At 40.4% G+C, this 24,761-nt stretch overlaps 1 protein-coding gene across 4 annotated transcripts in view; it reads left to right on the forward strand.

Moving 5' to 3' along the window:
* The window catches only part of CTNND2 (catenin delta 2), a 645,018-nt gene extending 642,520 nt beyond the window's left edge, over positions 1 to 2,498 (forward strand). For all 4 annotated transcript variants that reach the window (XM_057428749.1, XM_057428750.1, XM_057428752.1 and 1 more), the window contains one exon: positions 1,276 to 2,498. In XM_057428749.1, coding sequence (XP_057284732.1) covers positions 1,276 to 1,536 — 261 coding nt within the window. In that variant the 3' untranslated portion in view covers positions 1,537 to 2,498. The remainder of the gene's footprint in view (positions 1 to 1,275) is intronic.
* Positions 2,499 to 24,761: the final 22,263 nt, after the last annotated feature.

A 24,761-nucleotide genomic window follows, 5' to 3' on the forward strand; every position in this document is an offset into this window, starting at 1 on the left:
TAGGTTGCTTCAGACAGAATTTTTCTCCTGCATCCAAAATTAAACACCTGTGTTTGAATATATGAAATTAAAGGAGGAACTGAAGGTCCTGTACACCTGGATAGCAGTACTAGAAATAGAAGCTAGAGTAGTTGTTCTCTTTTGTGCAGTTCTAATACTGCGCCCAGTCTTGTTAGATCAATCACTTGTGGGATTGTTGGGGCAGCAGACATAGGCAGCATTTTGCACCCTACGCATGGAGTCCAGTACAGACGTGCTTTATGCCACAGAGTTTGGGCCGTAGCAGTGCAACCGTTCCTCTCTTCTTAAAGGAGCATTATCAACTTTTGCAGAGTCAGCAGGGTATGCATTCTCCTGCCGCTGCCATCTGAGCACCAATATTCCAGGGGATGACCATTTGAAGATTGAAAAGCTGTATCATTTTGCAGTCACAAAACTGCCCAGGCTTACAGAGGTGGCGTAACACAAAAGATAGCATTCCACTGAAATACTTACTTAGCATGACAGTTTTCAGATTGTAATTAAGTCCCAGATTTAAAACCAGAGACTCACTAAGGCTGCCTGCAAAAAACTTTATGGAAAACTTAGGTTTAGGGGACCACCCAAGGGTTTTTTTTTTTTGCATCTCATAAATATTTCAGCATCAAGGCAACTTCCTGGAATGTACCAACATCACAAGATTGCCAACATGAAGTGTTGAGGAGGTGGCAAGAAGGTGGTTCTGCTTACAGTTAGCTGAACACATTTTAGAGCACTTACTTAGATTGAAATTTCCTCATGTCAGTGCCCTGCATACTGTCAGTGGTTCTTAAGGATACGATACCACCCTAAATCTCACTTTTGGCAAAGGCAGCTGCAAAATGTTTAGTATTTTTGGAGTGTATAACACTTCCATTCAAATTTTGCAAGGCTGAGTTTTGGCCACCAATGTTTGTGTTATATAGCTGCAAAATAGTCAGTAAGTTACACACAGATTGTAGTTACAGAAGTAACTGTAAGCTGTGATGCTTGAACTTCATTTGAAGCAAACCATCATCTTGAGCAGCAATAATATTAAATAATAAATGTATTTAATAAAAACATTAAATAGATATAAAGAAATACAATGACAAGGCAAAGCTGTAGGATTAATTCACTACCAAGCAACACCTTGAGATGTTAAGCTTATGCACAACTTGGTACTTCCAGCATGAAAAACATGAGATTTACTCCTTCTTCCATCCTGTTGCCCACAATAAGTTGAATCTGACAAACTGGGGGTATTAACTCTTTCAGGTTTCAACACAGCCAGTTCCACAGGAGCCCAGCAGAAAAGATTATGAACCATATCAGCCATTTCAGAATTCAACAAGAAACTATGACGAGTCCTTCTTTGAGGACCAAGTGCATCATCGCCCACCTGCAAGCGAATACAACATGCACCTGGGACTAAAGTCAACTGGCAACTATGTCGACTTCTATTCAGCTGCTCGTCCCTATAGTGAACTTAACTATGAAACAAGCCACTATCCAGCCTCTCCCGACTCCTGGGTTTGAGACTTGGGCAGATACAAAAGCTCCAGGAACTGTGCATGTGCATGCATACCACAAGACGTTTTTTTTCCTGCAGATTTAGTTTGTTAAAGCCTGTTCCATAGGAAGGCCCAGATAACCAGAATGGAAGAATTTAAGAGATTTTTTTAGAAGGCTAAAAGATACAAAAGCTAAACCTGGGAGTAATTAGAAGGAAATATATATACATATATATATTTTACAGTGTGGGGCAACTTCATTGTTGGCCTGTAGAGTCTAAAGTTTGGTGCTGTATATTGAATGTGGCTGAAGGAAGGAGGGAGAACATGGCAGTGGATGTGGGTCAGGAGTTAAGCACAAGTAACTGAGCAGCGTACATACTTTATGGGGAACAGCTTCTCACACTTTGTTTAATATCCTCATTCATTGTGAATCTAGGCTTCAAGTTGCATTTGGGGTTTCCTCTGTACAGCAAGATGTTTCTTGCCTTTTGTTAATGCATTGTTGTAAAGTATTTGATGTACATTACAGATAAAAAAAAAGAAGTGCATTGTGTATATTACACCAATGCCACGGTGTTTCTTCATCTATGGTTCTAAATATTGCTTCAATTTCAAATTTTGAAAGATGTATGAATTTCCAGGTTTTTGTTTTCTTTTCCCCGGTGCGTTTTACCAAAAAAAAAAAAAAAAGAAAAGAAAAAAAAAGAAAAAAAAAAAGAAAAAATCAAAAAAAAACATAAAGGAATATTTAGCAGTATTGTTTGTTCTGATATGTGAATTTGTTTGTGGCAACTAAAAACAAAAAAAGGCATTCAGCAGTTTCTGACAATTAACATTCATCATTCCACACTCCTTGTCAACAAAGTGCTTTTTCACTGCCTAAAATTTTAGATGTAGATATTTGAAATAGATTTTTTTCATTTATACCAGTTTTCTTTATGATGATACAGTGTTAAAAGAAAATAAATTACAATTGATCTGTCATCCATATTTGCTAAGAATGTCTATTTCCAAGAACCTACCATACAAATATACATTCTTACATGTGTGTGTCCACGTATGCATAGTATTCTGTGTGCGTGTGTATGTTTGAGTGTGTGTGTTTGTGTGGCGTAAGACTTCTTCTCATCCAATGTTTTCCTTATTCAATCTTCAATTTTTGTTTGATTTTCAGTTATTTTAAACAGTGGAAACTCCAGTATGTGCTTTCTCTTACTCACTTTCTTAACCGTTGACAGCAATTCAAAATTGTCCAGCCGCATACTCACAAAGGAAGGGGTTATCAGATTTTTTTCACTGACTCCTTCACCCTTAGGTGCCATTTCCTTTAAAATATCATCTCTTGATCTTCTCTTGAGGAAATTTCATTCCTCTCCAGCCACCAACGACAAGTGCTCAAGGAAGGCAGAGTTTGATCTTGCCATCTCCCTGAGGGAATGGAAAAACAAAGACCCAACGGACTAAAGTTTGGAGTCTCCAAACTCTTCAGTTTCATAGAAAGGTCCAATTCCTGAACTTTTAGGACAATCGTTTCTTTTAACCCATACTACAAAGAAAACCCAACACCCAGAATACATTCCTCAGATATGAAAGATACCAACCCATTTCTGTGTATTTAAAGTAAAACCCAAAAGAAATGGAAATGTAAAGGACAGAGATATTTTTTATTATCGTTATTATTTAAACGAAAAGGAAGCTAAGCTAGGAGGCCAGAAGAGCTGGCATATTCATCTTAGCTCTTGGGATTCTGGAAATTAAAGAATTTAGCATTTCTTCATTTCTTTGGTTCAGGCAACAGTTCAGCGTACTGTTTTCACAGTGTAAGACCTACCACAAATGGAGTAGTTGTAAGTTGCTTCAATTGCAGTTAAAGAGTTTGTTTTAGGTTGCAGGCATCTCTGTGGTTAGTCATTGTAATAGTCTTACCATCACCTGGCACAGTTCTGTCTGTGTGCAGGGGGAGAAGTCTCTCGCAAGTCATCGCCTGCTCTGTAGGACGCAGCCCGAGTAGTTCAGGCAGGCGGGTGTTGTGACGTAGCATTGGTTTGTCGGTAATCTAGGACTGTAGTTAAATATCTTGGCAGCTTTTCCCAGTGTACGATATGTAACCTTATCTGCTCTTTGTAGTAAACGGGGAAAAAAATCGCATGCAAAAAAATTTTTAACACATGTAAGACAGGGTGGGTGGGAGGGGCACAGTGGGCCAGATGTATAGCGAGGTAGATAAAAATATTATTCATAGTTTTGGACACAGGTTGTTTATATTTTATTTATTACATTCCTTTTAATAAGTGACATTTGCAGTGCTCTTTTGAACAAAGCACCTTTTCAGTATAAAAGCTTTTTTTTAATAAAGAATGTCACTCACAACTTGAAGTTCTTGACTGCCTGATAACCACCAGGCTGGTGCAGTTCTCCAGGCACCGCATTGCCAATAGGCAGAGGGGATCTGTCATTCTGTTTGAAGTTCGTAGGACAGGAGGTTATTGTAAGTTAGATTTATTTCCATTCTTCAAGCTACTGAAACGCCCACGTTGCCCCCTTTCAGCTCCTCATAGGAATTACTTGGAGACAAATGTTGACCATTGCTCAAGTGAGAGATTCTGGATCGATCAAGTGGCATAAAATACCTTTTGTCTATACTTTGTGTTGTTTTGTTTCCATTCTTCTGTAGTGGCAAGCGCTCTGACTGATAACGTTCACTCTTGCTGTACTGAGTTTTGAGAAGGTGTTGAATTACCCAGCTTCTTTTCCAGGCTTGGAAATCCAACACTGCTGCCATACTGAGCAAGATATATCTATGATGCATTCTTTTTAATATGGAGGAAAGTATCATTACCCGTTGCTGTTCCCTTCATTCTTGTACTAGATCACACACAGAAATAGAGAAGAATCAAAACTGTTCCAAAAACAAATGTATAAAATGCAATTGATGTACTGTAAAATGTCGGATTTTTTTTTTTAACAAGCTTCGTATTAGAATCTTGTTCAGCTGTGTAGAGCTATATAAATCTCACTGTTTTATTAAATGCTGTTTATGGTCTGGAAGGAATGGTTAACCTATCTCAAGATTAACAAATTTGCACTAACATGAGCAATATTGATTTGAAAAAAAAAAATGAATTCAATATTTAAAAGATAAACTATGATTTTAAAGGTATATTAACACTGAAAGTACATTTTGACAAATAACGTATTTAAGCCCAAAATATAAATGGTTATGTCAGATAACACAAAAGAACTATAACAATATAGATTGAGAAAAAAAATGTGTTTTCACTGTACATGTTGCTAACATGTACAAAGACAAACTCCTACTGACATATTTTCTATTAATAAATCCTACTGTATTGTGGAGAATCGCTGGTCATAGTGCAATATGTTTAAACTCAGAAGCTGACTCCGTAGACTGATGCCTAGATTCACACAGCCTACAAATACCATTATTTATTTAAGGTGTTAACTGGATACTTAACTTCCAGCTTTCAAGTCGTTTCTTCCCCCATCCCTCTCCACCAGGTTTATAAGCTCAAAGTACTCCACAACTCAAAGTGAAGGGGAGAGGTATTTTTGAGAACTCCCAACTCATAGCTGCAAGAGTCGAGCTGCCACTGCTTACAGAGAGATAGTTTAACTACACCAGTAGGAAGAAACTCAAAAGCTGAAGGCTGGTGCCACTGAATAGGAACGTGCTGTAAAAAACTCATTTTGGCCCCAGTGTTACCTAGACCACAGCCAAGAAACAAAAACCAAGCCATTAATTTACTTGTGAATTGCTGGGAATCCCGGCATGTGCTCCATGTAAGGGCTCAGGAATAATTGTTTCCTGGGACTGGGTTGCATTAGCCTGCAGAAGCATCTCACCAGGAGACTTACAGCTCAGAAACGCTGACTTACTTTTTATACCTTGGCACAGCGCAGGCTGTGCAAGCCAGTGTGCTGCAGGGGAGGCTTCCTCAACTCCTCCACCCCTGTTACTCATCCTCTCCTGCCAGCAAGCAGAGAGAGCCCTGGGTTTAGTGCTACTGCTTGTATCAAGAGGAGAGATGGAGACAGCAATCCAAGGCAGGGGAGATGACACAACAAACAAGAGCCCTAAAAATAGAGAAACTTGGAGCTTGTGTGTGAAGACGGATACACACCCATAATTACTAAGAGTGGAATGGAGCCAGCAAGAGATTTTATGCACTGAGAACATAAATATGACTAACAACCTAATGTAGTGAAAATTGAATAGCAACAGCATGATACACGCAAAGCTTTATGCTAGAAAAGTGGGAGGGAGCAGCAGAGGGAAATCACAGGTCACCACTGGGCACTTTCAGCTTCAGCCAGCAGATGCTGGGCAGGAGGGCAGAGACTACTTACTGCTGTGAAGGAGAGGTGGGAGGGATGAGGCTCTGGATCGAAAACTTTGTCAAAAAGACATTAGGAGCCAAAACAGAGGCAACTTTTTGCAAGCAGCTACACACACACCTTGCCCACCATCCTCAGCGGAAGAGTGTGGTCCCCCCCCCTCTACAGCTGCATGGACAAAGTGTACATGGGGTTGCAGTTTGAAGCCATAGGTGCACCAATATCTGCTGAAGACCTGTGCAGTGCTTTCTTTTTCCAGGGGACTAGCTGGTATTTAAGCAGTGGCCCAAAGCCAGTTCTGGACATTCAGGCTGAAAATGGGAGATTTGAGTTTCATTCCCAGGCGAGGCGGGATTGAAGCATGCAGCTGATACCTATAGGGAGCAGGGCATCCCTGCCTACCAGGCACTTGTAAAAACCAAGTGAGAAAAGCAGTGACTATCATGTCCTTTGATAGCCTGGGTAAGGAGTACTTACTCCTGACTCTTGCTCCAGTCTTCCAAGGGCCACATCAAACAACTCCACCTAACACAAGCACTTCAACTTCTCTCCAATGTGCCCAGGTTTTGCACCACCTTGACCACACCACATCATTCAAAAGATGGTACAAGGTACATGGAAGAGCACTGGTGCTGGCCAGGCACAGTACTCTAGTAAGACACCAGGCTGATGCATTATTCCTAATTCCCAGTCAAACTCACTGTAGTATTTTTAATCCAATTTTAAAAGCAGCTTCCTTCCTCTATGGGCATTGGTATTGCTTTGCCAGAAGAAAGCACATGCTAAACTCTTGCAAAGTTTAAACTGTTTGCTTACACATAGTTTTAAGGACCACAGAAGTTCCTGTAAAGGCTTCCACATGCTTCACCAAGCCATGCATCAGGCCAAAAGTGAAAACAGGTGAAGAATTGCTGCAGTCTTTCAAAGGATGAGCACCTAGAGGCCACTCTTGCCAGCATGCCAAAGGCTACAATCTTCAAATAACTAAAAAGGAGAGAAAAGTCAAGATATTTGCTAGTACCTGTCAGTCCAAATTTACTATGGAGCCTTTGGCTCTTTCAATTTTATTTTCAGTGCTTTAAGAGAGTGACACAGGTAAAAAGTACTTGCTGTGACTGATTGTTGCAGTTAATTTCAGTAGCAGATGAGTAAACACCAAAATACCTTTCTTTTCCAGACAGGCAAAACCTGAAGATTGCCACTGAATCTGGGAAAGCAAAATAGCAGTGGTTTGCTGATTCACTGTTTTTCACAAATTCAATTAAAGTATTAATTCACATAACCTTTTTCAATTATATATATAGGCCAGTGGCAATGGAGATTACTTTTTTTTACATTATTTACTTACTTTACATGAATGTTACATAGGCAGAAAATGTTGCTAACTAAACATGTCAAGACAATAAATAGGATATCAAAACTGAAGATAAAATTGAGGCTACTATACAGACAATCAACTATTACTTCTGTTTGCCATCCACTGATAGTGAAGAGTATGAAGCCTAACATACCGCCTCTCACAAGGCCAAGGCACCGATGAAGCCCCACAGTTCAGCCATCAATGTTTTCATGAAATATAAGCAAAAGTATGTGTTTGGGAAGCGAAACAGCAGGTCTGTGTCTTGCCACAACCCAACTCCTGATTCTTCCTCTTAAGACCTTCCTCCACACCACATAGTGCTGGAGGGCTGGAGGAGCAGAAAGAGGATGTGACTGCCCCAACCTTCTATTTCAGATATATCACTGCCTGGAACTAGGAGAATCTAAAACTGTTTAATGACATCCTATCTCTAGTTCTTTGAATCTATGGGCTCCAGTACAGTTTCCTTATGCAATTCTGGCTAAAATGGAATAGAATAGGATTGGGCTTTTTTTACAACAGGAACACTTTGGGCAATTTCAGCTTAAACAAATCCACTGGAAACTTGGGGTTATTCAGATACTATTACCTATGATGGACCAGGTGCTTCTTGCTCTTCTGTGCCATCTAGGTAGATCTAGTGGCTGATATCTAAAAGCAAGCAATCATACCTGCAAAATTATTCCAGAGTGAAAAAGCTAAAAAAGGGAGAAGTACCCTATGAAGATATGGTGGAGAGAAGGAATGACCAGTGGAGTGACCAGTGAGCTGTCCTGTAACAGGGATGGCTGGCGCTTGCCATTTCACTGTGCTTGGGAGGCATTTCTGCCGCAAAAGCCACCACGCTGTAAAGCAGAGAAAGGTTTGTAGCTGTAGGTGTGTGATGGCCAGGCCAGTTAGGTGCCTGGAGTATTTCCTATTGTTGAAATAAAACAATAGCAGCCAGTCCTGGGATGCAAACATTACGCTCTAACAAGGAAAAACAGGAAGCCCCTTTTTTTTGTTTATAACTTTTGGAGTCAACTGTAAAGCAACGGAACTGTTCTAGGAGTGTCCTATATGCAAGGGGTCTCCGTAGCTCCCTACATCAGTTTTGTGGCAAAGTGAAATAACAGAAACAGCCAGCTGAGCTGGCTGGAGTAGCTGGCAGGGCGAGGCACAGTGTGGGACACAATTAGTTGCTGAGTTCATCTCCTCGTTAGGTTCTCATTTTTCTTCCTTTCAATAAAATATTTTAAGGCTATGGGTGCACCGTGGCACAGGAAGAAATCTACCTTATCAAATGCAAAAACGTCTTCACCTATTTTTTTTCTCATGCCTCTGAAGGGTGCTGTAGCCAGTAATTTGTCAGTAACCTCCTTATATGTACCCGCTGCTCCTGTTACCGCCAACCAAGTCCTTGCAGGCTTGACTAGTTATTGTACCTGCATCAATAAGCAAGATAGGAAATACTGCCACTAGCAAATGAAGTTAAATAAGGCTTAATGAAGTCAAACCAGTTTGATGTGATGGAAAAGACTTACAAGGCAAAGGTCCTGAGACCTTTTAAAGTGCCCTCTGGAAAGACAGCTCTCCTGATCACTGAAAGGGATGTAAGGCAGCATGCCTGCAGGACAGTGCACTCAGCGCACTGAGTCTGCCAGGTATTTGCACAACACTGTACAGCTGCCTGCTAAGCTGGACATACAGTTAGCTGTGTGTTTTCAGTGCCTTTGCTCAGGATGGTGGCACTGGCCACTCTTACTGCCCCAGAGGAGATAGGACTGACCAGGGCTTTGCAGCAGTGCGTCCTCTGGGGCAGTCCCAGTGAGTGGCCACTGAAATGGGGCTCATCATGTTCATAGGTGGCTGTGGTGGAGGTGCAAAGGGTAAGGAGAGCTGCAGGGGAACCAAGGCTTTACTGAGCTCACATCCTGGGACAGAGAGAGGCCAAGGTCAGCAAGGCTGTCAAGCATTAATAACATTAATGGAAATGATACATTTGTATTAATAGTAAGTTTTAAGCTTTATAAAAAATTACAAAATGTATTAAGCCTCAGCATTTGTCTGGTCTTGAACCCATTTTAGCAAGATTTGCCAAAAGCTTTAGTAACAGCAACTCTGTTATCCACTTTTCTTAGTATTTACATGTCTTAGCTGAGGTTTTTATAGCCTTGGACAATTGTGTGGTGTCAGCAGTCAGCACAAGCAAAAATACTCATCCAAATACAGGAGGAATAAAGTATAACCAATTGAACAGTTGTAGATTAAGGCATAAACAGCATGTGGTAAGTGAGGAAAAGAGGACATGAGCTGCATTCAAGGCCAAACTGATACGTATTACCCAGCATGGACGTTCCCACAAAGCAATCAACCTGAAGGGAATTAACAGGGACTGTATGTTAACCTGGTTAACAGCAGACATGTAAGGGAGACACTGGTTTTTTCCCCCACAGGAGCAACACCAGAAGAGGATGCTCTGGACAGAAGGAGCTTCTGTCCAATGTTTCTCAGGCCTGGCAAGCTCAGGGAAAGAAAATTAGCTTAGCTCTGAATGTGTGTCTGTTCTTCACATGTACAAAATCTTGCTAAAATGATGTCAGGAACCAGAAGTGTTATCAAGCAGTTGTGCATCACAGACAGTACCCAAGACCTGTAAAACAGTGTATCATCTGTGCCCATCCCAGAATGAAAACTCACCAGAAGGGAAATTGCTTCTGCCTAGTACATAAATGGCTGTGAGTGAATAGGTAAGGACCTCAAAGATTGTTCTAATAAGATAATGGTTCAGTCAGTTCTCATCTGCCAAAATCACAGAATTGCTCAGCTTTGGGTTTGGCTTAATTTGTTGGAAATGAAAAATTCCTTGGGCACATCTGGTAGTGCAGGGACAAACATCAAGAAAACCAAAAGCTTTCAAGAGAGGAAAATGCTACATGGCATTCCTTCATGCTGGAATAAGATGGGAAAGGACTCAGTAGCTGAGAGCAAAAGCCCTGTTGAAGTCTAGGTCCAGCTGAGGGCATCTCCACAAGACGATGAAAATGTTGTACTTGGTCAGGTTGATATTTTATTACATTCAGCCTTTCTTCTTGACCTCAGTTTTCTAGAAGCAGAATGGGAGTACGCTTTGCCTATGGCCTGCTGAAGCTGAATCTGACTGGGACAGGTGCTTTAAAATAGAGAGTTCAGTGCAGATAGATGAGATCAAATACCGCTTTACTTATTTGTCCTCTTTATGCTATTTGCTATTGCCCCTGAAAGGATGATGTTATTTTTATGTGTTTGATAATTGATTTGCATTATTTGCTTATTTCACAGAATAGTTAGGTTTGGAAAGGACCTTAAGATCATCTAGTTCCAACCCCCATGCCGTGGGCAGGGACACCTCACATTAAACCATCTCACCCAAGGCCTTCTCCAACCTGGTCTTGAACACTGCCAGGGATGGAGCATTCACAGCTCCCTAGGCAACCCATTCCAGTGCCTCACCACCCTTACAGTAAAGAACTTTCTCCTTAGATCCAATCTAAACTTCCCTTGTGTAAGTTTTAAACCGTTACCCCTTGTCCTATCAGTAGAGGCTCTAATGAACAGTCCTCCCCAGCATCCCTATAGCCCCCATTCAGATACTGGAAGGCTGCTACGAGGTCTCCACGCAGCCTTCTCTTCTCCAGGCTGAACAGACCCAACTTTCTCAGCCTGTCTTCATACGGGAGGTGCTCCAGTCCCCTGATCATCGTCATGGCCCTCCTCTGGACTTGTTCCAGCAGTTCCATGTCCTTTTTATGTTGAGGACACCAGAACTGCACACAATACTCCAGGTGAGGTCTCACGAGAGCAGAGTAAAGGGGCAGGATCACCTCCTTCAACCTGCTGGTCACACTCCTTTTGATGCAGCCCAGGATACAGTTGGCTTTCTGGGCTGCGAGCGCACACTGAAGCCAGCTCATGTTCATTTTCTCATCAACCAACACCCCCAAGTCCTTCTCCACTGGGCTGCTCTGAATCTCTTCTGTACCCAACCTGTAGCTGTGCCTGGGATTGCTCTGACCCAGCTGTAGGACCTTGCTCTTGGCATGGTTAAACTTCACGAGGTTGGCATCAGCCCACCTCACAAGTCTGACGAGGTCCCTTTGGATGTCATTCCTTCCCTCCAGGGTATCAACTGAACCACACAGCTTGGTGTCATTGGCAAACTTGCTGAGGGCACACTCAATCCCACTGTCCATGTCAGCAACAAAGATGTTGAACAAGACCGGTCCCAACACCGATCCCTGAGGGACACCACTCGTTACTGGTCTCCAGCCGGACATTGAGCCATTGACCACAACTCTTTGTGTGCGGCCATCCAGCCAGTTCTTTATCCACCGAGTGGTCCATCCATCAAATTGATGTCTCTCCAATTTAGAGACAAGGATGTCATGTGGGACAGTGTTGAACGCTTTGCACAAGTCCAGGTAGATGACATCAACTGCTCTACCCCTGTCCATCAGTTCTGTAGCCCCATCATAGAAGGCCACCAAATTGGTCAGGCAGGATTTCCCCTTAGTGAAGCCATGCTGGCTGTCACCAAGCACCTTGTTTTTCATGTGCCTTAGCATGCCTTCCAGGAGAATCTGCTCCAAGATTTTGCCAGGCACAGAGGGGAGACTGACTGCTCTGTAATTCCCCAGGTCATCCATTTTCCCCTTCTTGAAAATGGGGGTTATATTTCTCTTTTTCCAGTCATCGGGAACTTCACCCAACTGCCATGATTTTTTGAATATGATGGCCAGTGGCTTAGCAACTTCATTCCCCAGCTAATTTTTCCTTAATGTTGATATAGCTAAGTAGTACAGTATGGATTATATTGATCTTTCTGGAAACAAAATATTTGCCTGCAATTTCTATTAATTCACTGAAGACATTTATGCCTTACAGTGATAATAAGATAATATGTAACTGGCTTTCTGTTGCTTTCAGGCAGCATCAAGGATGAAGTACAATCAATTCATAAAGTTCAGTAGACACTGGAGTTGTTCTATTTTTTCATAAAACTCTCTTAATTGTCTTCATAAAAGTGAAAATGAGATCCTAACACTGGATTTACATCAGAGGATGCCTACAGATATTCATCCTACATAAAGCTTGGTTCTAGAATGCACTTGTCCATCCAAGTGATCAAAGTTGAACATTTTATGTTGCAGGGAGCATCTCTTGCTTTAGACTCCTCACACATGATGTAGACTGCAGGATTACATTCCAAGTTAGAATAAACATCCATTTTTAGTTGTGCTTTTTGAGTAGATATGTGTTTCTTTAAAAAGCACATGCACAGGGACTTGCTAAAGAGAGATTTTATAAATTTCAGTGAGCCAATATTGCTCTTCCGTCCTGAAGGGAAACCGCAGACATTAGAAAAATCTTCCTTGCCTGGGTCTGCATTGCAGACTATGAAGAATCTATATGGCAGTATCCCATGTCAGGCTTCGAAGCTTATGGTCAACTATCCTTTTGTGGCAATGTAACTGAAGTCAATTGTGTTTGCTGATTCTAACACCTGTTAGCACAGAAAGACTTCTTTGGTGAAGGTATTTCTAAGGTGAATTCCTGCAATGTGTCTATGAAGACAGGTTGGTTTATCACATTGACTAGGATGTGAATGTGCATTTTGCCCAACAAAATAAGAAAGATAAGGCTGCAGCATTTGTCAAAATTACAGTTCAGCTTCTGCATATCATCCCTCCCCCTAATTTAGCTCTCATTTTTTTTGTTAATTCTTGTCACACAAAAATCATTTCTTTTTCATGAGGAAATAATCTACCCCCTTATCTGTTCTAAAGGGTTAAGTAGCTTTTTCATCATGCTTGGGAACATAACCGTAACCTTGAGTTTTTCATAACAGTGTTTCTTCAAGGGCATACTGACTAAATCCATCCAACTTTGCCACTCTGATTTGCATATTAAAGAATATAGTTTCTTCTTGCAGAAAAAAAGCGTGAGTTAAATCCATGACTTTTGATGCCAACAGTAAGTCAGATTAATGTTGGAGAAAATAATTACAGAAACCAGAATAATATATAACTTACTAGAGAACTAACAAGGCAGCAGCTAGTCACGGGGTTAACAACTTGAAGAGAGAGTTCTGTTTCAAGGGCTTTTATCTTCCAACAGACGTCTGTAAAAGCAAATCGTCATGAGAATACCTAATACTTAAATACCGTGCTGTATCTGTAGAGCTGATCTTGGAGGGCATAGATTACCCACACACAAAACCATATCACATAAAACAAGCACTCCAAAGCCAACATTTGGTGCAGTAGGAAGAACAAGTCAAGGATTCAGTAGACGCTGTGGACTCTTCATTTGAACAGTCCAGCTTTTACACCCACCTTTTAGCAGGTTTTGCAAAGCACTGCAAGTTTTAAAGTGAACTATGACATCTATCTTATGAAGGATTTAACATGGAGACTGACTGACAGTTATAATCAGACTGATATGGCCATAAACTTGAGTATTGAAGGTGTTAGAACAAAGCTCTTTGACTGTTTCAGAAGGTGGGTGGGAAAACCGAAGAGACACTCTACAGCCTGCCTATAACAAGTATTAGAACTGCTTCCTCTAAGGAAGCTCTTGTTTGTGGAGGATGCCTTTCACCACCTATCAAGGCTTCAGTATAAACAACAACCACTTTAATTCAGGCCTATGTAAGAAAGTGTTGCCATCATTAAGATTTAGCTATTGAAGTCATCACAAGCTTTGCATCTCATTAAATAGTAGCATGTTCTGTGGTAGTTCTCTTCATATTTTCTCACTTACAAGCATGTTTTTTGACAGAGGTGGCACATAGAAAGTTCTCCAAACCAGCTTTCTTGTTCTCATTCCATAAGTGCATGCCTTCTCCGTTTCCACAAAGAAAGACCGTTCCAGCAGCTGTCTTTTTTTCTTTAAATTTCCAAGAAAAAAACATACAGCAAGCTTTCCACTCCTTCCGACCATGAAACTAGATGTCTAACACATCTAAATTTCAGTCTCTCTACAGATGCTTCCAGTAATCTATGCCAAGGCTTTATATTCTGCTGCACCATTTCACTTGGATAATTTGTGCTGAGCCTCATACTTCTCTGCATTTAAATATATACTCTGCAAAGCTTTTACAGCACTGGTTTAGTACTTTCTCAGACTTAGGAAAGCAATCAAACATGCCTTCCATAACAAGTCACTTCAACAAATATATTGGCACTTCATCAAGAGGCTTTTCTCACTTTGGTATTCCTACCTGGTTTTATGACTTGCTCCTTCTAAATACAACCAATCTCATTCTAGTTGGATTTACATGATTTAATTCCTCTCTTGCATTCTCTTCATATGTTACTCTTGCAAAATAATCATTCCAAGCATTGCTAATTAATCCAGCATTCATTTCCAATATACCTTATTTACCTCTAACATAAGCAAGTGTGCTTGTAACCCTTATCATTTGTTCTCTTGCGTGGATGAGCTTGCAAATTATTTTTTTCTATGGCTTTAGTCTTCCCCTCCCTGGAGAGCTATAAAATCCACTGCTAACTCCACTTTCAGCTGACACTGCTTCTCTGGCTTCCTTTTTCGCTTGTCATTTTCACTGTTCAAGTGATTGTCCCCTCTTTTCAACTTAACAGACTCTTTTACTTGAGTTTTTCATAAACAAATCTACTTTATCGTCCGGTTCAGCTCTGATATTAGTACTGGGGTAGGTTTTGCTGAAAACTTAGTATAGTTCCTAGCCTGGCTGATTTACCCCAATTGTATTTACCGGATCACAAATCTCAGAGGTGTTGCTAATGTCACCTGGAAAATGGGGGTTGCAAGAACACAACAGGTTACATTCTTGCCCACCCAGTGGGTTTGTCTCAATGACTTTTCTGCGGTTGCAATGATGTCCTAAACAGCAATGAATTCCTTTGCCCCAGTGTCTGTAATGGCAAATTTACACCAATGAGGAATCAAGGAATGCAGAGCACACAGGTAAACCTAGCAAGCGTTTAAGAAGTTTTACAAAATTCTCAGTACTTTAAAGCATCAAATGTAATTTTCATGGACAGATTTTCTTTCAGAAGATTCCATTTTAAACATGAGTTCCTTCTGAAAAACTGGTGCCTGGTCTTTTTTCTTGAAGTACATCTTCTGCCAAGCAGCTGACGGCTGCACAGTGTGTTTGTAGCAAATCAGAGAAACTGGCCACGGTATCCTGACTCACTATGCTGTGCTTTTACTATCCAAAATCCTTCCACTGTGCAACCCTTGTTTTGTCTGCCTACTGTGTATAAAATTCAACCAGAAAACAGAGAAAAAAATGGCTTTCTGGAGAAGAAGAAAGATTAAGCATCTTTGCAATGTCTCAGTGTTGCAATGGAAAATTATTTCAGTGGGGCAGCAGAAGCATGTGTGCAAAAGCCACCTGCAGCCAAGAAGAGAGAAATGCAATAACCTCTAACCAGAACATCTAAAGCTCTGTCATTTCACTCGAGTGTTAATTTAATACTTTGACAAGGTTACCTTAATTAGTTGGCAGCTGATAGAAAGAAACCTGACAGGTAAGCATAACCTGACGGGTCTTGAATCACTGCTGTTCCCTCTGCCTTTTCATTTTGAGGGAAATTCAGGCTAAAATATGCATTGCCATGAGGCTAAATGTTGGCATGGAAGTTCCTGCACCAGATGTTAGTTTCACTTTTAGGAGGTGTGGGAGGCATACTTAGAATACTTAACAACAACCAGCAATAATAAAGGACCAAAGTCAAAGCTGACCTTTTCCAGTTTTAGTCAGCAGATAGGAGCTGCTCAAGCCTTCCCAATTTGAGAACACTTATTTCATTCCAAATGGGAGGGGGGAGGCTGGCAAAATATGAAAATGAAACAGCTTTCACGGTCAGTGAAGAAAAAATTAAATAAGGCACATTTCAGGGGAAAAATAAAAGTGTAAATCTGTTTCTATTTTTATTATGATTTAAACAATTTTAAAGTGATTAAGAGCACAATTCACTGTATAACTAGGACAGCAGGCTTGCTCATTTTCAGCCTGCCTTCTGGTGGTTACTACTGGACCTGAGAAATGGGAATTAAGGATACCACGTCTGGGACTGCTACTGATACTTTGGGCTTGATCCTGGAAATATTTCTGCATGCCAGAACCATTGCCTACGTGAAGGCACTCCCAGATCAGCAGGGCCGTTCATAGGTATTATGCTGCACAGAGCTATACACTCTTTCTAGGATCATAGTCCTAACTTTTGGCTTGGTTTTTGAGGTGCAAAATGTGCTTCTGATTCCTGAAGATGAACACAGCCCACATTTTCCTTTCCTCCATCACTTTCAGGTAAATCAGTGGAATTTCTGATGAAAACTATTTTTTTTTTTCCTTCAATGGATCTGGTTGTGTTGACTCCCTGGAGCACAAATGCCAGACGTGATACATAAATCCTCAAAAACTTCTATATGACATTCCTGTTTTGTAATGCTGTTCTGACTTGTAGGGAGTATGAGTGACAGATGAGCCAACAATATGGAGCGATTCAGGGCATTTCAGCTCAGCTGCGTGCATATTGATTTGATGGGGGTTTTCTGTATTGCTTTTCTGTTACCTCAGTTGTAATATTATACACTGCTCAGTAAAGCAGCTTGTAATTTCTCCATTGAGACTTTTACAGCTTTCAGGCTCACCAAGTAGTCCTTTCTATGACATCTGACATATTTTATACTGACAGCAGATAACATCCTCTTGGCAGAAGTAGTTCTTGTCTGAAATTCTGAACTTCTCACATACTTGAACACAGGGTGGGATTTTTTTATATCGAGCTTAAGAAAATACTTAGCTTCATATTAGTCACTGTTTAGAGTCTTTTCCAGTTTGGGCAAAGGGATATTCCCATTTTCTACATGTTATAGAAATGACCTTGATCAGCTGTAGGTAAGGGTCTGCTGACTTTTCAAACAGAACCCTGCAGTCAGAGTTAGCACATCAGTAATAAAACATCTGATATGGCAAGCTATTTCTCTTCACATGGAGGATAATACTTCAGTATGGAAACACTTCACTGTAGATTGGTCTCCGTTTCCAATTTCTCTTTTTCTGATAAACAAATGGTGTCTCTCTTTGAGGAAAGTGTGTAGGGCATGCTGCTAAGACCTGCATTTCCAGGGACATGGCCCTTACTGGGTCTAGCAACTGTCACTCTTTTCAGGCTGCCAGGAAAAGTCCATCTGACTGAGCCTTCTCGTCTTGTTTTGTCACCAAGGAGAGGTGTTGTACCTACATGCTGCCAGCCCATGGCTCCTACAAGCGATATGTTTTGCTTAGGTCTGATCCTTGGTCCAACTGTTATGGATGACAGCCAAATTCAGAAGTACCTTCAGTGCTGAAACAACTTGCAGAGAAGCTGCAGATCCATAAACCAGGGCCATGACCTGGGTTTTACTTTTGCTGGAAACAGAAAATCCTGGCAACCACCTGAATCAAAGCTGTAAGTAACGTGCAGGAAAGGAAGCTGATTCTCCCAAGCCACCCAAAGATGATTGATTCCTGGTGAGATTTGGGTCAGAGTTGCATAGTTAGCACCACTCAACATGTTCCAGTAAAGGAACCTCTGCCTCAACAGAGTCTGTTTTCTGTTTTCTCCTCTAGCTGGAGCGTTCATTGCACCTTGACTTCTGATTGGGTGGCGATCATTTTAGAGTTTAATAAGGAATAAATGGTGACTTAAACCTAATGCTTTTTTGTTATAATATGAACACATACAACAGAAATGCTGACTTTTAGTTGTTAGGCTTTTACATTTCAAACATATAAGCAGGTTTCTTGTGAGTCCTAAACTTGACTATATGACCAACATACAAGCATATAACTTTTTTTCTGCTACTCACAAAACCAAAATTTGAAATATTTAAAAGATTTACTTTCTAGTTCTCTGAGCACAGTTACTTCTGTTTCAAATTTTATTTCCATTTTACATCTTATACTCTTGCTGTCTACTTACAGCACCTGGTTTGGAATCTATAAATAATAACCTCACTTTCAAGGGAAAATTTACTTTCTAATGGAGAAAAGAAAAAAAACCCCAAACAAACCACAAACCCAATACCCCAACTCTGTTAACATTACAACAAAGTTGTAGGGTTTTTGAAATAAGAAAAGCCAAAACATTGAAAGCCAAGGTTAAAGCTGACTTTCAGAGATACAGTGAAATTATAATTAAGTACAGAACTTTCAGACAGTGCTATTAAAGAATTCTGCATTGTCATTCATATATATATTATATATAGTCATAGCTTGTGAATGTGTATGCATATTTGGTACATTAGTATTTATTTCAACAGCTGGCTTAGCCCAATTCTCAGTGTAAACCGATCTGATTAGATCTTAATACGTGTTATCGACAGATTGTTAATAACATCACAGGCAGGAATTTGGACAACCAAGATTGCAAAGATCAGTGAGAATGAGAAAATGATGGTCACAGGGTCACACTAATGGTTACAGCCCTTAGTCTAATCTGCCAAGCCTATGGTATGCCCCAGTCCTGCTCCCCAGGGTCACATCCCTGTTTCACAGCAGGAAGATGCTTCAGCATTCTGGTGTCCTTCCCAAACAAGAACCATACACAAAGAAATCCACAATGAGTTTTTGAACAACCCTTATGGGAAGCAATAAGAGTTGGGAAGTAGCGTATGCCAGGAAACGCCTTTACTTGATAAGGTAAACACCTTCAATTTCTCTTGCTCACTTATATTCCATGATTTAAAAATCCTGATTATGGCAAGGTATCACACTCAACCCAGAGCAATTATGATCTGCAGTTTTGACCCTACAATCAAAACTGTTCAAAAAGTTCTTGACAGTAATTAAGTCAATGAAGTTCTGGAGACCCTGGTATAATTGTAAGAAGACAGAGTTCTCAGCCTTCTTTTGTAGTTAAGTATTTTTTCAGCACATCATTTGCACAGTAATAATTTTACTAACCTCTCTGAACACATGCTTTGAAAAATTAACAACTGTTTAAAAGAGAGCAATTTCCATTTCCAGAACCTCCCCTACCATGGTTTTTAATTGAAAGATCCATCTGAGCTGGTTGTCAGCTTGCTGGCTCTTTTGGTACAATCATGTGGGAGAACTAGAAGTCACTCATTGCCCACCCTTAGTGAGTTGCCTCAGACCGCTTCAAAGAGATGGAGTTTTTCCTTTTCTCTTTGGAGAAGGGGAGAGTTTGGGCATTGCTATTCCTCCATGCACAAGCCCAAACATTACTGGCTAAAGTAAGTTCAGAAGTGCAGTTGTGCTTTTGTTTATTGAGCTTGTATCTCTCAGTAAAGAAGCAGCCACAGGTTCAGGCAGGTTTTATGCAGATTTTACAATCAATTTCTCCAAGGCACATTTCCTTCACATATAACAGTACATAAAATGTTGCCCAAGTGTTCATTAATTCCATTGGAACGCAGATGAAAGACATCTTAGTTTATTGGAAGGAGGAGCATCGATGGGATTTCTAGCAAAACTAATTAACCAGAAGATTATATTGCAAACACCATGCTAATTGCACAGGTCAATATAATGCTTCTGAGATCCTGTCTTAGAGCCAATTGCCCCACTGCAAAATACTAAATGCGTAATCCTCATTATGCTATATTATCTTGAAATCCCCTTCTAACCTTGCTGTTAAAAGCTTTAGTTGAAAACTTGCATCTTGCATAAGTGTGTAACGCTTAACACAGCCATGCCTATAGGCAACATAAGATGGTTTAACGCATCTTAAATTATTATATATTATAAGTTATTCAGTCTATGAATAAACTATTAAATCATTAGTTCAGACTTCAGCAGCTATGCAAAACTGTAGCTGGAGTCTGTGCTGTAGCACTGAGGTGGCAATTTGAGGATAATGGTTTCATGAAGTTTAATCAGAAGCAAACATCAAATGCACTAACGCAAACACTTTTGAGAGTGTTTGGACAAAAAACTTTCTCAGTGCTGCAATGCTTTTGGTAGACTTCAGACCAAAGATGTATTTAAAAATGGCATGTATTCAATGAATTATTCGCTTATACGATTGTTGCCAAATCAGTAGAGAGAAACATCATTGCAAATTTGAATGAATATTCATATGGCACAAATAAATAATGAATACTCATCATGGCAAGCTGACAAAAATTATGCTAAAATTATGTTGAAATTGGTCTTGGAACAAATTCAAAATTCATAGCCTGTTGGCAAATAATTTGCTGAAAGAAAAGGAGCTCCAATTGTCATAGCATCATTTGCATACTTCACTTGTTACATTGAATTATTTTATTTAGCCATAAGGACTCTAAAACTTTCAAGACTGAAATTAATTCCTATGTGAAATAAACAGGTTTTAGAAGATATGCTGATAAATTGTCTTTGGTTCCCACCATTAACCCTCTTATCAAGACAGATGAACAAGTCTGGTCTACAGACTCTCTTATTTAAACCCTATTACCTACCCTTGGATATCATTACTGGAAATGAAAACATATTAATTTTGAATTCCCTTTCAATACTGAACCCAAGCTGATCTTTCACTTTCTTCCATGTCAGCTGATATTTAAGTGGAAGTTAAACAGGCAGCCACCCTTATCCTGGCCTGACTTTTTCATACCTTTTAGTTCAAAAGTCACTTCAGCCACTGAAGCCCATTAACACCTGGTATACCTCTCAGGAGGCTCTAGCTCATTCAACACTAGTTTGGCTTCTCCATCAGCTGGCTTTTATTGCAAACATCTCCACCTCCTGTTTTGTTCTCATTGTGCCCCTTCCAGCACCAGTTTATTACCTACTCTATCAAAACATTTGTCTTTAAATAGTCTACATAGACAGTTGCATTTGCAGATGCCCAGTTTTACCTGGGAGGGATTTCTGAGATTGCACTTTTCATAGGATGAAGCTGAAGACATGGTTTCTAAGACATTTAAGTTTGTGCTTTTATTAACAACACTGAATTTCATTAGTTTTGAAATTCAAAATTCACTTTTTCTTGTCTGAATCACTAGTAGAGAGAATAAAAAAGGCAGATGCTTTTCTTTTTTTAAAAACAAAAAGGCAAATTTGAACCCACAAAAAGTGGTAACAAGATGTAAAAATATGAGCTTAGCCACAGCTGGGGTCTGGTAACTGAACTGATGAGTGTGTGTGCTTTACCATGTAAGCTGAACGGTACCTACTTGTCACCACATCCCTGGACTTCCTATCCACAATGTCACTGTTCTCCTTACACAAGGGACTGTACTGTACACTTAACTAAGAAAACTGCTTGGAGATAATTTTTCAATTATCTACAGCCATCACATAGTCAAAAATCTGTTTCTTTTAGCAAGCCAATAATCTTGCAAACAAAAGTGAGAGGCTGAAACACTGAACTCTATTATAATGACTTCACTCACAAGATTTCCACAAACTCAGCAAAGCTGCAGCTAATTACCACAGTATTACAATGTGGAGATGAAGGCTGATTAGAAGATCTCTTTAGAAAGGCAGTATGGAAGAAAGGCAGGAGTTGAAAACCAGCCATGAAGCCGACATTCTGAGTTTAATTAAAACAAGAAACTTTTCTCCAAAAAGAAAACTCTACTGTTGAGACACTGAGAAGTGGTTGGTTGGAGGAATATTTCTAATTCCAACTTAATATAATGACAGTTGAAATCTTATAGGTACTTGAAAAAAACAACACGAATTTGATTGAATATTCACTGCTCCTGCCAAATCTTTACCCTTCTCTGTATCTATCTTCTCAGCTCATCCCTTTCTGGTGTAGTAACCCTGACAGTACCTTTGAGCTGTCTCCATTCACAAATGTAAGCAGTAGAGTTTTGTATTGTAATGAACCTGGGCTTTTCTGAGTTTAAAAGCAGCCTGGGGAATTCACTGTAGGAGAAGGTCCAGGCAAATCCTTTTCACATTTGTACACCATCTGGAGTCCTGTCACATGCAATTTTGAGCATAAGATGGTAAATGCTGAAGGGTCTTTGTCCCATTAGACTTCAATTTACATGTCCTTGCTCTGTAAGTGTCTTTGGGCAGCGCTGCTTCCAAGAAACATATCTGGAGGTCTGCAGCCTCTCTTTTGGGCACATTCAGCCCATCCTCTGCCCCCAACCTGTGCTCTTGTTGAAGGGTAACCAAAGAGCGCACTAGCTCTCTTTCACAGCATTGCACCCAGACCATGAGCAACCCCAAAACTCAGTGACCTATTCCAAACAGTTCATGACAAAACCTCCTCCTTTTCTCTCAGAAACAAAACCAACACTTAGGAATAAAAAATGGTAAAACTGAAGCCCTGACAGAGTTTTCGTTACCTGGAGCCTGATGGCTAATCTGTGCAGTAGCTTCTTTTGAACTGTACTGTCTCTGTGCTCGGACATTAGTGAGTCCTGGACTTCGATTTTCAAAACTACATCTGCTGCTAAGATCTGGAAAGGAGAACCAGCCACCTTTCCTCCCCCTTTTCAGGAATTTGGAGGTGACATTGCTTGTGGCTTTGCAAAATGGAGATCTCTGATATGACTCTCTCATCTGCATATCAGCTGAACCCCTACAATGCTTGTGCTAACTTGTATACTCTCTTGCTTTTCTTGGGTAATGACAGTTAACTAGGATGCCAAGATAAACTTCTTTTTTTTTGCTGTTTGGTGTTTTTGCCACACTGCAGAATATGTTTCTTATCCTTAAGTCAGTCTCAAACTATTTCGTTTCCCCTTCCTTTGTACTCCCTGTAAACACAGACAATACCATTCACGTGTCTGTAAAACAGATCTGCAGTCGACTGAAGACTGGTTAAAACATCAGAATTACAAACTGAAGGCACCCTCTGTGTCATTCATGTTAGTAGCTGCTGTTCGCAGACCCAGAGCAAGGGGCTGCTTTCAGTCTCCCAGGGTCTTCCAGGCTTCTGGAGAGATTCAGCTTTCTTAGAGATTCTAAGTGCTTCTTCATGTTTCCCAGGCTGTTTCTATAGGTGGGGTTTTTGTTGGTGTGTCCCCCACCCCAGATGCAAACCAGGTTCAGTGATCACTGGAGAGATTTGCAGAGAGAGGCTGCCTGAAGTTTTTCAGTTGTAGCTGAGCATTATAAGAGGAGTGACTCGCCACTACCAGGGCCAGACACATTTGGCACTTGCTCCCCTGCTGCTGGGGCCACTGTAACCACTGATTGATGGTATTTTTTGCTGTTGCAAATACACAAAAGGACTGCAGGAAAGCTTTCTGTCTCTTTACTTTAAAAGCATACTGCTTTTTCTTTTTCTTTTAATTTTTGTCCTTTTTTTTCCCCAGCATGACAAGCTTTTGCACTGTATTACAGATAAAATCGCTGCTCCTCTTCCAGAGAAACCCCATTTGTTTCCATTTAAAGAAGGTGCTCCCCCTCCTTTTCCTTCCATTTGCAGCTACATCTCTTTTTCTTGTCAAAGCAGACAGATTCTGTAGTACCACAAGAGCTTGAAGTGGCTGGTACCTGAAAAAGTCGAGAAGCCTCTCCTCTTGATATCTGATGGAGAGAAGAGTTTACAAGATCAGAAACATGGAACATGTCTTATTTTAACGTATCTGTTGGGATATTTTGCCTGTTGTTCCTTTATGCTATCCTACTTTTTAAGGCAGTTAATTTATTGTTCACAAGTGAGGAAGAATAGGTGATTGAGGAACTGCTGGTTTCATTTAATTTCCCCCAGTTTCTGGATAGGAATACACGCCAGTCTTTTTAATGACTTCTGAAATCTGAACTGGGCCCTTATTGCTCTCAGTTGGGTCCTGGTACAAGGGCTGTACATAGGTACCACAAAAACAAGAATGTTGCAGATGAGGTATATCCTGTAATCCAAGGCACCTGCATTTACAAGGAGTCACAAGGATGTGTTTTCTTGCATTATCCAGGTAGGAACTGACACAAAAGCATGTCAGATTGCCCAGCAATTTTGGATGCTGACTAGGGTAGGAAAGTAGGTTTATAACGTAAAATTCCAGCAAAACATTTCTCATAGTTGTGACTACACATATAAGTAATAGGCTAGGTGAGTTTTCAATCATTCCCTTTTAATTCAGAGGTTCAGCACTAGTAATAATAGCTCTTGGCAACGTTACTGTGCAGTAACATCCAAAGTCCCACATCAGGAGTCTCTCACATTACAACATCCGAGTTTAATAAGAGGGTTACAGAGAGGAGAAAAACTGGAACAGTAAAACATGCCTAAATCTTCAAGGCTTTATTAAACCAGAAACTCAAAGTTTAAGAAAAGTCTCATGTAGTGGCTAGAAGTGCCACCTTAGAACTTACTTTATCTTGTTAGATACAGGAGTAGATGCATCCTAGAATCAGGGAGAGAACAGTAATAACCCTCCATGACTTCTATTAATTTGGCTGCCTGGGTTTTTTATCAGGGTAAAAAGTTGTAAAAATCAGTGTATTCAGAGAAAACCATACATATTGTCACAACCTGAGGTTTCATTCCTGTTCTGCAACTATAAAATGATTTCCAACCTTTAGATGGAGGACTTCACGCGTGCTACTGGAGATTTACTGGTTA

Source organism: Pezoporus wallicus, unplaced genomic scaffold (assembly GCF_028554395.1).
Source record: "Pezoporus wallicus isolate ANWC-B61680 ecotype Strahan unplaced genomic scaffold, APGP_CSIRO_Pwel_v1 contig_6658, whole genome shotgun sequence".
Taxonomy (NCBI): domain Eukaryota; kingdom Metazoa; phylum Chordata; class Aves; order Psittaciformes; family Psittacidae; genus Pezoporus; species Pezoporus wallicus.